Genomic DNA, 17,184 nt, shown 5'->3' on the forward strand with positions numbered 1-17,184 from the left:
TCCTGAGGTAGACCGTTCCATAAATTCACAGTCCTCACGGTAAAGAAGGCGTGTCGCCCCTTGAGACTAAACTTTTTTTTCTCCAGACGGAGGGAGTGCCCCCTCGTCCTTTGGGGGGGTTTAACCTGGAACAGTTTTTCTCCATATTTTTTGTATGGGCCATTAATATACTTATATACGTTTATCATATCCCCCCTTAAACGTCTCTTCTCAAGACTAAACAATTGTAACTCCTTTAATCGCTCCTCATAGCTAAGATGTTCCATGCCCCATATTAGTTTAGTCGCGCGTCTCTGCACCCTTTCCAACTCCGCAGTGTCCCTTTTATGGACAGGTGACCAAAACTGAACAGCATATTCCAGGTGAGGCCGTACCAATGCTTTATAAAGGGGGAGTATTATGTCCCTGTCCCTTGAGTCCATGCCTCTTTTGATACATGACAATATCCTGCCGGCTTTGGAAGCAGCAGCCTGACATTGCATGCTATTCTGTAGTCTGTGATCTACAAGTACACCCAGATCCTTCTCTACCAGTGACTCTGCCAGTTTAATCCCCCCTAAGACATACGATGCATGCAGGTTATTAGTACCCAGATGCATAACTTTACATTTATCCACATTGAACCTCATTTGCCAAGTGGATGCCCAGACACTTAGTCTATCTAAGTCATCTTGTAACTTATGCACATCCTCTATAGACTGTACCGTGCTACAAAGCTTGGTGTCATCTGGGGTGAGGCAATCAACAGGAAAGGTACTGAACTTCCGGCTCCCAACAAATAGATTTTAATATGGAATATCAATAAAGTCTTAAATGTTACCTAAGTATAACATGGTGGGATAAAAGCAAACAAACAAAATGCACCAATATGTTTTGACTTGTTATCAAGTATTAATCATGGTCATGATTCTACCTATTTTATCTGTTTGTTCGGATCCGGAAGTTCAGTACCTTTCCTGTTGATTACACAAATCATGTGACCTAACTTTTTAAATAATTTACAGCATAACTATGATTTAAACAAGTTTGACATGTTGCCCAGACATGTAAAAGTGTCTTGAGACTCGCTGTGACTATGACCAGCCGGGTGGGTGTAGTTTGCCGCAACATGCACCTTACTACTCAGCTGTCAATTAAATCTGACCTTTTCTCTCTATACATCTATGCAGAGAAAAGGTTGGATCTGCCGACCTGCTAAGGAGTGAAGCACACTGCTGTGCACTTCATCGGCTTATAACTCCCAGCAGGCCACAGGAGTGATACCCAGTGTGATCTCAACTTTTGTCACATCCAAACAAACATGTGAAATGTTGTTTTATGTGGCACTAACACTTTAAGGGCAATGCTACTAAATACCAGTCACATGTATGTAATTATCTGAGCCACTGGGCATGTGACGAAACATATAAAAGTTTAAATAAATTATTGTGTCTCATTTTGTTCTGACATTTCACATTCTTGAAACATGGTAGTGATCCTAACGGACCTAAGAGCAGGTTAATAAATGTGGCTAAGTTGTATTGTAAAGTTATGATATGGTTCACACGCACAGTTTCCTGGCCATATTTGATGCTGCAGATTTTAATGTAAACTAAGGGTACGTTCAAGCGTACAGTATCCTGCCCAGATTTGATGCTCATTATTTAATGCGCAGGATTGTCTTCTGTAGATCTCAATGTAAACTAAATGACTAAGCACAGCTTCTAATCTGCAGTTACAAATCCTGCGCATCAAATCTGTGCAGCATCCTGTATGTGTGAATAATCCCTAAATGATTAATCCCAGCATCAATTCTGCATCATAATATAGGCAGCAGATTCTGTACATGTAAATACAATAGAAGTATTCTGCTGTTTTGAAATAATTGATATACAGTTGGGGCTGCCGCCCCACAGGTCCTGCTGCAGCTCCTGTTGTCTCTGCCCCACCAATCACTGGCAGGAGGCAGGACACTGCAGCGGCCAGTGATTGGGTGAGTGGGCAGACCCTGCTCTGAGCTTTTGTCTCACAACCAGGCAGATGACAGGAGCAGCGAAAGTCTGAAAGAAGACAAAATAGTTGCAGTGGGACACTGGGAGTAGGTAAGTATAAAAAAAAATAAAAAATTATAATTCTACAGCCTTTGCATAATTTCAGTTATTTTAAAATACCAGAATTCCTCTTTAACTGTACCTTGTTTCACACATTTATCGTGTATGCGTTAGAAATGACATGTGAATTTTACCTGGTGGACAAGCACACCCCTCTTTGCACTGCTCAGTACACAGTTTACTAGCTGTGGGGTTGGAACAAGTATTAGGACATGGGGAAGCACATTCAAAAAATTCCATGTTCTTAGGGCAGCTGATATCTAAACAAAAACGTAATAAACATAGTTTTACTTTTGTTGCATTGTTTTACACTGTAATTGCGTTATATTACTAATCATACAGTATACCTGAAAAATGCTGAGACACTTTTTAACACTTTTTAAGAAAGTCTTAAACTGATATTAATATGATGTGATATAAATTCCAAAAATGACTATAGAATTATACTAATTTTTCATAAGTACATTATGGCCCAATGTGTTGGATAAATACAGTACCTGTATACAGCAGTCAGTTTGTCCACCGGGTGTTGGTTCTGAAAGTAGATTATAGCTAGCCGTAGATGTTTAGGCTGCTCTCCATTCTAGCTCGAAGGAGGAGGTTGTGTGACATGAACCCCCTCTAAACTGTCCTGATACCCCAGTTGTTGAGAAACCCCTTTAAAGGAGTTCTGTAGTGAAACATAACTTATCCCCTATACAAAGGATAGGGGATAAGTTAAAGATCGTGGGGGTTCCGACAGGCAATATCCTGACTGGGGCCCCTGCAGTTTTCTGGAAGGGGACGTGCTGACCCCCACACGGAGCGGCGGCCAACACACCCCCTCCATGTATCCTATAGAGATACATGGAGGGGGGCGTGTAGGTTGCGGCTTCCTGCAGGGGTCAAAATGACCAATTCCAGCAGATTGCCGGGGGCCCAGTTCAGGAGATTACAGGGGTCCAGCAGTCGGACCCTCCCCCATGATCTATAACTTATCATCTATCCTTTGATTAGGGGATAAGTTATGTTTCACTGCACTTCTCCTTTTTTTAAGCTTAGGCCGTGTTCACACATTCAGAATTGCAATTGTTCAATACAAAGCCAAAGTGTCCTCCATTTATGATCAGTTCCTGGATTTGTATTTAAAAGACTCAATGTGTAAACACAGCCTTAGGCCTTCCCTTCCCAGGTTATATTAATGACAATAATTGAAGAAACAATAGGAAATGTATTTTAAGAAGGTGACATTTCCTGCTCTACTACAGTAAATAACTCTTATTTGCTCAGTGTAAAGGTTATAAATAGGTTCTTACTATTCTTAATAGTCTTAAACCGGTAAAGAGAAAAAAGTTCTTACAGCAGAAATCTGGGCGTCTCCACATTCCAGGGTGTCCTTTGGCCTCCACACATGCTTTAGAGAACTGGTTCAGGTTACTACACAGGCATGTGGTTTCATTTTTTTCAGCACATTTACACAAGTCCTCCATGCAAGTGTCCAGATAGACATTATAACTTTTCATTTTATACTTGCAGTCTCCCATTTGTGACATGATGGCCTCACAATGATCTCTCTGTATCAGATGCAAATTGTATGTCAGTCACAGTAACACTGATCTGCAATTACTGATTATTAATTATGCATTACATCACAATAAATAAAGGATAAGTGTAATATCGCATGGGGTCCAACTGCTGGGACCCACCTCATGGAGCGTTGGGACCCACCAATGGAGCATTGGTCACCCATGCAGTCCACTGCTTTATTCATTGTCCAGTACTTTACTCCTTCATGGGTGTAACTGAGTACTTTACTTCTTTACAGTGGTAGCTAAGTACTTTATTCCTTCACAGGGGTAGCTGAGTACTTTACTCCTTTACAGAAGTAGCCAAGTATTTCACTCCTTCCCAGGGGTAGCTGAGCTATCTCCTGAAGCTCCCATTAGAGAATGACTAGAGAGGCAGTGTGCATGCATAATCGTTGCTCTACTTTGATGTGACACTTAGATCCCCAGACTCAAGATCAGAGAAGGTCCCAGTAGTCTGATTCCCCATGATCATACATTCATCCTCGACCATAATAAAAATGGGTTAAATGGGCACTCTCATTAAAAAACGTTTTTTGCTATTGCTATAAAAAATCTTTCTAATGTGCTCTGTTTAAAAAAAACTGAGTTTTCTATGTTTTATTTGTTTGAAAAAGCTGCCACTAGGTGTCTCCCTACTTGTCCTGAGCACACTTTTCCCATCTTTTGCACAGACTTTGGACTCCTGGATAATGCCCCATTCCATTCTGTGAATCTGACTGAGACTGAGCAGAAAATACAGAACAAAATCAAGGTAGAAAACTAACAAATGATAAAAATAAAGGCAGGGGTGGTTTATCATGATTGGGGCAGTGAACTGGCAGGATAATAAAATTTTACAAGATCATGAGAGGTACTCTTTAAGTCTTAATCATGATAGCTCCTATAATCTGGTTATACTGTAGACTTAGGTAGGTTTTGCACAGCCATTATGCAGTTACATTTAGGGATTAGTGTCACAATATTTGGGACTCCTGATTTTACTGATTTTATATAAGCAAACTCAGATTACTACAGAACTCAAGTTTGATTTAGTAAAATTGTATGGGGTTCAGGTTGTTGTGGCTTAAAAATGGACACTTACCGTATATAATCATTGTGGGTAGAATTACAAAAGGAGGGAAATACTGAAAAAATAATATTTGGAGTAATCTACAGACCCCCTAATATCACTGAAGAGATAGAAGTTCGGCTTCATAAACAAATAGAGAGGGCCGCCCGGGCAGGTACAGTGGTAATAATGGGAGATTTTAACTATCCAGATATAGATTGGGGTCCGGGGTTGGCTAAAACTACAAAGGGGCGACAATTCCTAAATTTATTGCAGGATAATTTTATGGGCCAGTTTGTGGAGGACCCAACAAGAAGTGATGCCTTGTTGGATCTGATCATTTCCAACAACGCAGAGCTGGTTGGTAATGTAACTGTGCGGGAAAACCTTGGTAATAGCGACCACAATATAGTTACTTTTGACTTAAAATGTAGAAAACAAAGACAGGCGGGGAAGGCAAAAACATATAACTTTAAAAAGGCAAATTTCCCTGGGCTGAGGGCTGCACTACAGGACATAGACTGGGGGGAGGTGTTCTCAAATACTGATACAGAAGGTAAATGGGACATCTTTAAATCAACTCTAAATAACTATACAGCTAAATATATACCAAAGGGGAACAAATATAAACGATTGAAACTAAATCCTACATGGCTGACACATGATGTTAAAAGAGCAATAAACAACAAAAAAATAGCCTTCAAAAAATACAAATCTGATGGGTCAGCTATAACATTTAAACAGTACAAAGAGCTTAATAAAATCTGTAAAAATGTAATAAAAACAGCAAAAATTCAAAATGAGAGACAGGTGGCCAAAGAAAGCAAAACTAATCCTAAATATTTTTTTAGATATATAAATGCAAAAAAACCAAGGACAGAGCATGTAGGACCCCTTAATAATGATAATGGGGAGGTTGTCACGGGCGATCAAGAGAAGGCGGAGCTACTGAATGGGTTCTTTAGTTCTGTATACACTATGGAAGAAGGAGCTGACATTGGCTAGGTCAGTGCTGGTAACACATCATATAATGTACTGAACTGGCTTAATGTAGAGATGGTACAAGGTAAGTTAAGTGATATAAATGGAAAGGCCTGCGCAGCTGGCCTGTAATTGTGGGAGGAGCGGGATGACCATAAAACCCACGGCTCTCCCCCCTTCATTGACGCCGTGGGTTCTTCGCTTGAGGGTGTCACGTGATGTCGGCAGGAAGTGGAGTCACGTTCCCACCGGTCAGCTGACTGCACGAGTCAGCTGACAGGAACCTCGCTTCAGCCGGCATGGTGGGGGTAAGTGGCCGTGGCTGACCGGGGGTAACGCTGGCGGTTCCCGGACTCCGGAGGTGAGCCGGAGTTCAGGGAAACCCTTGGTCAGCCCGGCCCCAGGTTTTCGTATTACATGTCGGCATTCGGCATTCGCCGGTCGCATTATACGGTTTTCGGCCACATATATTTACTTCGGCTTGCTGCGCATGTATATGGATACTTTGTATGCGAACAGCCTCCTACACAGGCATATCATTACCGCACTAGGTGAATGGCTTGCTGCGCATGTATGTGTTTCTTATGGCTTGCTTTATTATGTGATGATTACTTTGTTATACGAACTGTCTCCTGCACATGCATATCATTACCGCACTATGTCATCAGCCTCCTGCACGTGCATATCATTACCGCACTATGTCATCAGTCTCCTGCACGTGCATATCATTACCGCACTATATGAACAGTCTCCTGCACATGTATATCATTACCGCACTATGTGATCAGTCTCCTGCACATGTATATCATTACCGCACTATGTCATCAGTCTCCTGCACGTGCATATCATTACCGCACTATATGATCAGTCTCCTGCACATGTATATCATTACCGCACTATATGAACAGTCTCCTGCACATGTATATCATTACCGTACTATGTCATCAGTCTCCGGCACGTGCATATCATTTCCGCACTATATGAACAGTCTCCTGCACATGTATATCATTACCGTACTATGTCATCAGTCTCCTGCACATGCATATCAATACCGCACTATGTGAACAGTCTCCTGCACATGCATATCATTACCGCACTATGTGAACAGTCTCCTGCACATGTATATCATTACTGCACTATGTGAACAGTCTCCTGCACGTGCATATCATTACCGCTCTATGTGAACGACTTGCTGCGCATGTATACCATTACTTTGTTATGTGAACAGCCTCCTGCACATGCATATCATTACCGCACCATTTGAACAGTCTCCTGCACGTGCATATCATTACCGCACTATGTGAACGACTTGCTGAGCATGTATACCGTTACTTTGTTATGTGAATAGCCTCCCGCACGTGCATATCATTACCGCACTATGTGAACGGCTTGCTACGCATGCATATGATTACTGCATTGTGCGAACAGTCTCCTGCACATGCATATCATTACCGCATTATGTGTTTGGCCTCTTGCACATGTATTTGATTGCTGCATTGTGTGATCAGTCTCCTGCACATGCATATCATTACCGCTCTGTGTGATAGGCTTCTTGCTGATACATATCATTACCGCACTGTGTGAACAGTCTCCTGCACATGCTTATCATTACCGCACCACGTAATAGGCTTCTTGCACATGTATATCATTACCGCACTATGTGGTCAGCCTCCTACTTATTTTATCATTGCCGCACTATGTGAACAGTCTCCTGCACATATATATCATTGCCGCTCTATGTAACAGCCTCCTGCACATATATATCATTATCACATTTTGTACTTCTGTGCTGCTGGGAGGATCTATATGTGTCTCCGGAATACTGAGACTCGCACACCTTTACACTCAATCGGACTCACCGCTCCGCCCCACCCTGTGGCCTTATGCTTCACCCCCACAGCTGCCAATCTGGTCAGTCTTAGGCACGCTACACCAACAGCTGCGCTCACCTCCAACCTTTGTCTCTTAACTAACTTCCTCACAGTTTTCTTTTCATTTATTTTATACTTCTGTGTTTCCGGGCGGTGTGCCTCCAGCTGTTGTGGAGCTACGATTCTCACCTATAGGAATCATGCCGTAGGGTTCATGCTGTACACATCCTGGTACCCATACACGTTGGTAGGATTCATGCCGGTTACATTTATACACACGCTTGTACATAATTGTAGCATTATGCTGCGTACACACTTATAAGATTCATGCCGTACACGGTACACACTGGTAGGATATCCTGTACACACGCTTGTTGGATTCTTACTTACACGCGTTAGGATTATCCAGCACATTCGCCGGTAGCTTTTATACGGTACACTCGCTCGCATAATTCATAAAGTTCATGCGGTACATACCATTGTAGCATCCATACTGTACACTTGCTCGTAGGCTTACGTAGTATACACGCTTTTACTCGCTTCCAGGGTTCATACTACACACACTCTTGTAGGAGTCACGTTGTACACACTCATAGGTTTCATACTTTGTACACGCTCATACGAGTCACTCTGTACGCACGTTTATAGTATTACATGGTCCACGCTTGTAAGATTACTACTGAATATGCACTCATAAGGTTTGTGCTGCACTCCCGCTCGCAGGACCTGTATCACGCGTGTTTGTAGGGTTATATTACTCGGGTGCACGCGGGAATCAGGCTGCCTGTGCACCCGTGGCATGTGTTCTGTACCTGCACTTGCGCTATTTGTGAAGTTCGTACGCCCGCAGTTTAGTGCAGCGCACATGCTCATACAGCACATGGGGTGTGGCCCTGTACGCAGGTATGTGGTTATAATAGTTACTACTTCCCGGCATATTCTCTGCCATCAGGTCGTGGTTAGCTTCAGGCATTCACTGGTGGTCTATACGCGTATATGGTTGGCCCGAGTATAGGTTCATCAAGTTGGTGGTACAGCCATGCATAGCGGTTCACGACAGTTTCACACGTAGTCGTTCTGCACGCATCTTTGTATAGACAGAGTGATACATAGCAGTTGTCGCTGCTGACACATATTCAGAACGACAATTACACGACGCACAGGCGGGGCTTACCCAGTAAACCGTTGCAGACGGGGTATGTCTCATTATCGTTGGTACTGACATGCCTTCTGAACGACACTGACATTACGCATAGGTGGTATTTACCTGTTAAGCCTGTCATGTTACAGGAAGGGTACGTCGCATAGTTCTTATGACTGTCATGCCACACATAGGTGATGTATACCCATCATGCCTGCCATGCCTGCAGGGAGTACGTCGCACGGTTGTTACTGACACGCCTTCAGAACAGCAATAACGCCACACATAGGTGATAAGATTTGTTTTATTATCCAAGTAATCACCTCATGAACCTGACACGTCTTCAGGTTGTGTTTACTTGTGTCGTCGGTGCACCTCTTTTACGATATAGTCACCTTCTCAAAAAACGGAATTCACGATGTTTTGGGTTGTCATGGTACTCGTATAAACTTTCGCACTTACCACTGGGCACACGCTTATCTAGACTCAGTTACGCATATAATTCTCGTCCGACACGTCTTCGGTCACTTTCCCTCTGTTCTGGTTTAAAGTGTCGTACATTGTTCTCAAGTAATCACCTCATGAACTTGACACGCTTTCAGGTTGTGATTACTTTCGTTGTCGATGCGCTCCTTTCTCTGTGTAGTTATGTCCTAAAAATGTACTTCATGGTGTTCTAGGTTGATTTGGTACTCGTATAACGTTTCGCACTTGTCACCGGGCGCATACTCGTCTAGACCCGGTTACGCATACGATTCTCATCCGACACGTCTTCGGATACTTTCCCTCTGTTCTGGTTTAAAGTGTCGTACATTGTTCTCAAAGTAATCACCTCATGAACTTCACACGCTTTCAGGTTGTGATTACTTGCGTTGTCGATGTGCTCCTTTCTCAACGTTTCGCACTTGTCACTGGGCGCATACTCGTCTAGGCCCGGTTACGCATACGATTCTCGTCCGACACGTCTTCAGATACTTTCCCTCTGTCCTGGTTTAAAGAGTTGATTATTATTGTCCAAGTAATCACCTCATGAACCTGACACGCTTTCAGGTTGTGATTACTTGCGTTGTCGATGCGCTCCTTTCTCTGTGTAGTTATGTCCCAAAAATGTACTTCATGCTGTTCTAGGTTGATATGATACTCGTATAACGTTTCGCACTTGTCACCGGGCGCATACTCGTCTAGGCCCGGTTACGCATACGATTCTCGTCCGACACGTTTTCAGATACTTTCCCTCTGCCCTGGTTTAAAGAGTTGATTATTATTGTCCAAGTAATCACCTCATGAACCTGACACGCTTTCAGGTTGTGATTGCTTGCGTTGTCGATGCGCTCCTTTCTCTGTGTAGTCATGTCCAAAAGTGTACTTCAGGGTGCTCTAGGTTGATATGATACTCGTTTAGCGTTTCGCACTTGTCACCGGGCGCATACTCGTCTAGGCCCGGTTACGCATACGATTCTCGTCCAACACGTCTTCGGATACTTTCCCTCTGTTCTGGTTTAAAGTGTCGTACATTGTTCTCCAAGTAATCACCTCATGAACCTGACACGTTTTCAGGTTGTGATTGCTTGCGTTGTCGATGCGCTCCTTTCTCCGTGTAGTCTCGTTCCTAAAGATGCTCTTCAGGGTGTTCCAGGTTGTTAAGGTACTTGTATAACGTTTCGCTCTTGTCACCGGGCACATACTTGTCTAGGTCCGTCACGTATACAATTCTCACCCGTCACGTCTTCGGATACTCTCTCTCTGTCCTGGTGTTAGACGGTCAGTCATGTTATAGATAAATGAGCTTGGCTAGACGGTTAGTTTGGCTGTCCCTACTACATACATTTACTTTCACATGTGCTCACGTTGAAGGAGTCCAGTATATTGCAGCAGATGCCTTGTCCGCAAATACGAAAAAATTTATGGTACGGCGTGGAACTCGTTTTCCAAATCCAGATCCAAGCACGCCGAGGGCGACAAGATTTCAGTTCCCTTCCTATTAGCATATGTCGGGTTTTGCCATTCCACACTGCATTTATCCCACAATACTTTTAAGAGTTATCTAGCCGGTATCCAACACCATTTATCCCTGACCAATACCCGTAGTTACTCCATACTCCCTTCTCGCTTGGTGAAGTCCGCTCTGAAGGGCATCCTTGAGAAGGAAGTCCCTCGCAGCCCAGTCAGACAACCAATTCACAGGCAACATGTTCAGGCAGTTGTCCGACTTGTTAGACTCCACACCATTGGGTATCCGTAATAGCCTCACATTAAAAGCGGCCATGTACCTTGCCTGTTATGGGTTTCTCAGACCGGGTGAGTGTACTACTCGGACCATTAACGCGCCCTTTCCTAAGGTCAGTCAGCTGTCACATGTCTCTGATCATTTCCAGCTGTCCCTCAGTCAGACCAAGACCTCGTCTCCGGGTCATACGGTGGTTGTTCGGTTTTCCCACCGTGCACAAATGGTGTCCTGTCACAATCCTTTGTGAATTGTTGAATGCCTGTGTTAACCTATCAGCTGACGACTCTTTACTCCATTTCAGATCCAACCCGCTAACTACTTCTCAATTCATCAAACATTTACGCATTTCGGTCAGGTCGCTGGGAGGAGTCCCGACTTCATTATCCGGTCACTCCTTCCGTTTTTGGCGCAGCTACAGCCACTTCTAGGCACGGGTTCCCGACCCAAGTAATCATGAAATTAGGATGTTGGAAATGCGGATGCTACATGCAGTATTTCCCTATCCCTCGCAAAGAAATGGCTAGCGCATTCCAGTCTCTTGTGTTGTAATCTGCAATAAACAAATGTTTGTTTAAATCCGGGTTTTGCCCTCTTTTCCAGGCATATTCTTTACGCCGCAGTTATGGCACACTCCAAACTGCTTAGTTGAGGTTGATAGATTATTGGTTACAGTTGGTTGTTAGGTTAGTATTAGGGTTGTACGCATATCAGTCATGTAGCAACGACCACAAATGGAAAGGCCTGCGCAGCTGGCCTGTAATTTTGGGAGGAGCGGGATGACCATAAAACCCACGGCTCTCCCCCCTTCATTGACGCCGTGGGTTCTTCGCTCCCACCCGCCCCCCCTTCTTTTCATTTCATCACACTTACCACAGGGTATGCCCTCTTTTCCAGGCATATTCTTTACGCCGCAGTTATGGCACACTCCAAACTGCTTAGTTGAGGTTGATAGATTATTGGTTACAGTTGGTTGTTAGGTTAGTATTAGGGTTGTACGCATATCAGTCATGTAGCAACGACCACAAATGTAAGCAAATCCCCAGGACCGGATGGACTACACCCAAGAGTTCTTAGAGAGGTAAGTTCAGTAATATCTGTACCCCTGTTCATGATATTTAGAGATTCTCTGGTGTCTAGTATTGTGCCAAGGGACTGGCGCAAGGCGAATGTGGTGCCAATCTTCAAAAAGGGCTCTAGGTCTTCCCCAGGAAACTATAGACCGGTAAGTTTAACGTGCATTGTGGGTAAATTGTTTGAAGGACTTATAAGGGATTACATACAGGAATACATAGGGGATAATTGTATTATAAGTGATAGCCAGCATGGGTTTACTAAGGATAGAAGTTGTCAAACCAATCTAATTTGCTTTTATGAAGAGGTGAGTAGAAGCCTTGACAGAGGAATGGCTGTGGATATAGTGTTTCTGGATTTTGCTAAAGCATTTGATACTGTCCCTCATAGACGTCTGACAGGTAAGTTAAGGTCTTTGGGTTTGGAAATTTTAGTTTGTAACTGGATTGAACACTGGCTCATGGATCGTACCCAGAGAGTGGTGGTCAATGATTCGTACTCTGATTGGTCCCCGGTTATTAGTGGTGTACCCCAAGGTTCAGTACTGGGCCCGCTGTTGTTTAATTTATTTATCAATGATATAGAGGATGGTATTAACAGCTCTGTTTCTATCTTTGCAGATGACACCAAGCTTTGTAGCACAGTACAGTCTATAGAGGATGTGCATAAGTTACAAGATGACTTGGATAGACTAAGTGTCTGGGCATCCACTTGGCAAATGAGGTTCAATGTGGATAAATGTAAAGTTATGCATCTGGGTACTAATAACCTGCATGCATCGTATGTCTTAGGGGGGATTAAACTGGCAGAGTCACTGGTAGAGAAGGATCTGGGTGTACTTGTAGATCACAGACTGCAGAATAGCATGCAATGTCAGGCTGCTGCTTCCAAAGCCGGCAGGATATTGTCATGTATCAAAAGAGGCATGGACTCAAGGGACAGGGACATGATACTCCCCCTTTATAAAGCATTGGTACGGCCTCACCTGGAATATGCTGTTCAGTTTTGGTCACCTGTCCATAAAAGGGACACTGCGGAGTTGGAAAGGGTGCAGAGACGCGCGACTAAACTAATATGGGGCATGGAACATCTTAGCTATGAGGAGCGATTAAAGGAGTTACAATTGTTTAGTCTTGAGAAGAGACGTTTAAGGGGGGATATGATAAACGTATATAAGTATATTAATGGCCCATACAAAAAATATGGAGAAAAACTGTTCCAGGTTAAACCCCCCCAAAGGACGAGGGGGCACTCCCTCCGTCTGGAGAAAAAAAAGTTTAGTCTCAAGGGGCGACACGCCTTCTTTACCGTGAGGACTGTGAATTTATGGAACGGTCTACCTCAGGAACTGGTCACAGCAGGAACAATTAACAGCTTTAAAACAGGATTAGATACATTCCTGGAACAAAATAAGATTAATGCTTATGAAGAAATATAAAATCTCATCCCTTCCCCAATATCGCGCCACACCCCTACCCCTTAATTCCCTGGTTGAACTTGATGGACATATGTCTTTTTTCGACCGTACTAACTATGTAACTATGTAACTATACTCGAGTATAAGCCGAGTTTTTCAGCACAATTTTTCATGCTGAAAATTCGCCCTTCGGCTTACAGTGGTCCCTCAACATACGATGGTAATTCGTTCCAAACGACCCATCGTTTGTTGAATCCATCGTATGTTGAGGGATTCGTGCTATGTAAAAAGTGCATTTAATAATCACCTGTCCCCGCCGCTCTGGACCGTGTCCTCACCTCTCCCGAAGCTGTCCCAGGGGCTCCCGATGCTGTCCCGCTGCTCCGGCGTCTTCTTTGTGATCCTCCGGCTTCTTCCGCATCTTCCACGGTGTCCGGGCCTCGCTTTCTGGTGACATTATTACGTTTTTGCACCGGGACGGCGTGCGCAGGACGTAATAACGACACCGGAAAGTGAGGCCCGGACCCCGGAGAAGATGCAGAAGATGCCGGAGGATCGCGAAGTGGACCAGCGGGGATAGGTAAGTGAACCTGTCCGGGATGCTTAAACTGCTCTCCGACAGCAGCTTAAGCATTTTGCGCTGTCGGATAGCAGTTAATGCGATGGCCCCGACATATAAAAGCATCGTATGTCAATGCTGACATCGACATGCGATGGCCTCTGAGAGGCCATCATATGTCGATTTGATCATATGTCGGGGCCATCCCATGTCGGGGGGTTACTGTATACTTGAGTGAAAAAAAAATACCATTGGGGGGGTTGGCCGGGCTGTCCATCTTAACTGCAGGGACCATCCGACTAGTGACGCTACATTGCCACCGCCGCACAGAGACGTCCGTGTGCAGCAGACGTCCGTGACGTCAGGGGCGTCCCTGCGCACGGACATCCAAGCGCGGCGGTGTCAATGCAGCATCACTAGTCTGGGGCTGGCCCGGAGCGGAGAAGAGGGCCTCCCGGTGAAGATGGACGGCCCAGACCGGCTCACCCTCCCCTCCGGAATGCAGCTACTAAGCAACAGGACCAAGAGAACTGGGGAGCTGAGTAGACAACGAGGGGGACCTATATGATGACGGAGGGGGCGGTCTGGATGATGATAGGGGGGATATAGACTGGGAGTGATGATGTCAGGGGGGGTCTGGATGATGACGGGGGGGGGGGTTGACAGGGGATGATGATGACAGGGGGGAAGATGTTCCCCCCCCCCAGGCTTATACTTGAGTCAATAAGTTTTCCCAGGTCTTGGGGGTGAAAGTAGGGGCCTCGGCTTATATTCGGGTTGGCTAATACTCGAGTATATACGGTAAATGTTTTTTTTCTACATTTTGTTACGTTGTGTCTTTATACTAAAAGGAGAGAAAAAATCTAGTTTCCCTCTATCAGTCTGTACTAAATGCCCCATAATGAGGTTGGGAAAACCTGAATTTTAGAAATTTATGCAACTGTATTAGAAAGGAAAAAATAAAATTTTGCATGTACATAAGGATTTAGATCCTTTGCTATGGCACTTGAGATTTAGCTCTGAGGTCTCCCATTTCTCTTGATCATCTCTGAGATGTTTCTACACCTTGATTGGAGTCCCCTGTGGTAAATTAAGCTGATTGGGCATAATTTGGGAAGATGCAGTAATGTGCATATAAGGACTCATAGCTGACAAGTTGAAAAGAACTGCCTGTAGAGCTCAGAGACAAGAGTATATAAAAAGCGCAGAGCTGGTGAAGGGTGAAAAATAATTATTGCTGCACTGGAAATTCCCAAGAGCACAGAGGCCTTTGTAATTCTTGAATTAAAGAAGTTTGGTACAACAAGGCCTCTTCCTAGAAATGGTCGCCCATCCAAACTAAGTAAACAAGAGCATTAGTAAAAGATATGACCAAGAATCCAAATTGGAGAAGCTTCCAGAAGGTCAACCATTACTGCAGCAGTCTACTAATGGGGGCTTTATGGTAGCCTAGCCAGAAGGAAGCCACTCCTTAGTGAAGGACACATTACAAGACTTTTACACTGTGAGAAACAAGATTCTCTGGTCTGATGAAACCAAAATGGGACTTTTTGGCCTCCAATTCTAAGCAACATGTCTGGATTAAAATCAGGCACTGCTCATCACCTGTACAATAGCCTCCCTACAGTAAAGCATGGTGGTGGCAGTATCGTACTGTGGTGTTGGCATCATGCTGTGGGAGACTTGTCAGGATTAAGAGTAAGCTGAATAAGGCAAAATACAGAGAATATTAATAAAAACCAGATCCAGAGTCTCTAGACCTAATACTAGGCCTAAGGCCTTCCAAGAAGATAATGACCCTGAGCAAACGGACAAAAAAACAACATAGGAGTGGCTTAGGGACAACTCTGGAAATGTCCGAGTGGCCCAGCCAGAGCTCTGACTTGTTGAACATCTCTGGAAAGACCTGAAATTGTCTGAAAGAGCTTGAGAGGATCTGCTAAAAATAATTTAAGATAATCTCCTCCAAATCCAGGTGCAAACCTTGTGGAATCATCCACAAGAAGACTGGAGTCTGTAATCACTGCCAAAGGTGCTTCACCAAAGTCCTGAGTAAGGGGTCTGAATACTTATGTCAGTGCAGTAAATTAGTTTCTCCCTTTTAATAAATTAGCAAAGATTTATAACATTCTATTTTCACTTTGTCATAATGTGGCATTGACTACAGAATGATTGGGAAAACTTTATTTTTTTTAAATTATTTAAGCACAAAGCCGCAACATAAAATGTGAAAGAGTCAGAGGGTCTGAAGACTTCCCAAATGCATTGTATATTGTGGCTATATAAAACACAGACCTAGACATAAAGGGGAGATTTATTAAAACATGTCCAGAGGAAACGTTGCTGAGTTGCCCATAGCAACCAATCAGACCTTTTTTTTTCATTTTTCAGATGCCTTTTCAAAAATGAAAGAAGCGATCTGATTGGTTGCTATGGGCAACTGGTCAACTTTTCCTCTGGACAGGTTTTGATAAATCTCCCCCATAGTTCTCAATTGCCAGTTATTAGGCAAGAAAATCCAAGGTTCAGCCGACTGTTTAAGTATATGAGATGATGGCAGTGGACAGAAGGGTGGGACGTGCTGGATTTTTAACCTCTTAAGGACCCAGGGTGTATCCATACGCCCTCACACCCTGGGCCTTAAGGACCCAGGGCGTATCCATACGCCCTGGCGTTTTCCGGTCCCTGCCGCGTGCCGGGCAGGGATCGGAACCGGATGCCTGCTGAAATGCTTCAGCAGGCATCCAGGGCAAACGCCGAGGGGGGCCATGTAGGCCTTTGCGATCTGCTGCGATACCGGGCTGATCGGGTCTCTGGGACCCGACCGCCCGGTAATTTTGCATGATCAGCCAGGACCATGCTAAAGTAAAGGAGCGAGGTGGCAAGCCTGCCACCTCCTCCTATACCCTGCGATTCCTCGGTTAGCTAACCGACCAATCGCAGGGGGGGGCGGTTACTTCCTCCCGCCCTGCCCGGCCCCTTGAAGTCCGGAGAGAGGACGGGAGGAAGACCGGAGGACGCAGTGGGGGACGGGGGAGTGCTGGGGCCCGGCCCCGGTACTTACCTCGTCCCTGAAGACCTGGATCCCGCCGATGAAGACGGCGGCGGCGACAGGTGAATGGATCTTCAGCCGCGGTCGGGCCCTTTACAGAAATGCACGTCGCCGTAAAGCGACATGCATTGCTGTAATGGGACCATGTATACTACAACT

General features: G+C 44.5%; 1 protein-coding gene across 9 annotated transcripts in view; it reads right to left on the reverse strand.

Annotated features, from left to right (window-relative positions):
* LOC130276903 (mucin-5B-like) overlaps positions 1-17,184 on the reverse strand; it is a 221,592-nt gene that overhangs the window by 149,780 nt on the left and 54,628 nt on the right. For all 9 annotated transcript variants that reach the window (XM_056526902.1, XM_056526903.1, XM_056526901.1 and 6 more), the window contains 2 exons: positions 3,430-3,643; positions 2,225-2,350 (listed from right to left, as the gene is read on the reverse strand). In XM_056526902.1, coding sequence (XP_056382877.1) covers positions 2,225-2,350; positions 3,430-3,643 — 340 coding nt within the window. The remainder of the gene's footprint in view (positions 1-2,224; positions 2,351-3,429; positions 3,644-17,184) is intronic.

Source organism: Hyla sarda, chromosome 6, assembly GCF_029499605.1.
Source record: "Hyla sarda isolate aHylSar1 chromosome 6, aHylSar1.hap1, whole genome shotgun sequence".
NCBI classification, from domain to species: Eukaryota; Metazoa; Chordata; class Amphibia; order Anura; family Hylidae; genus Hyla; species Hyla sarda.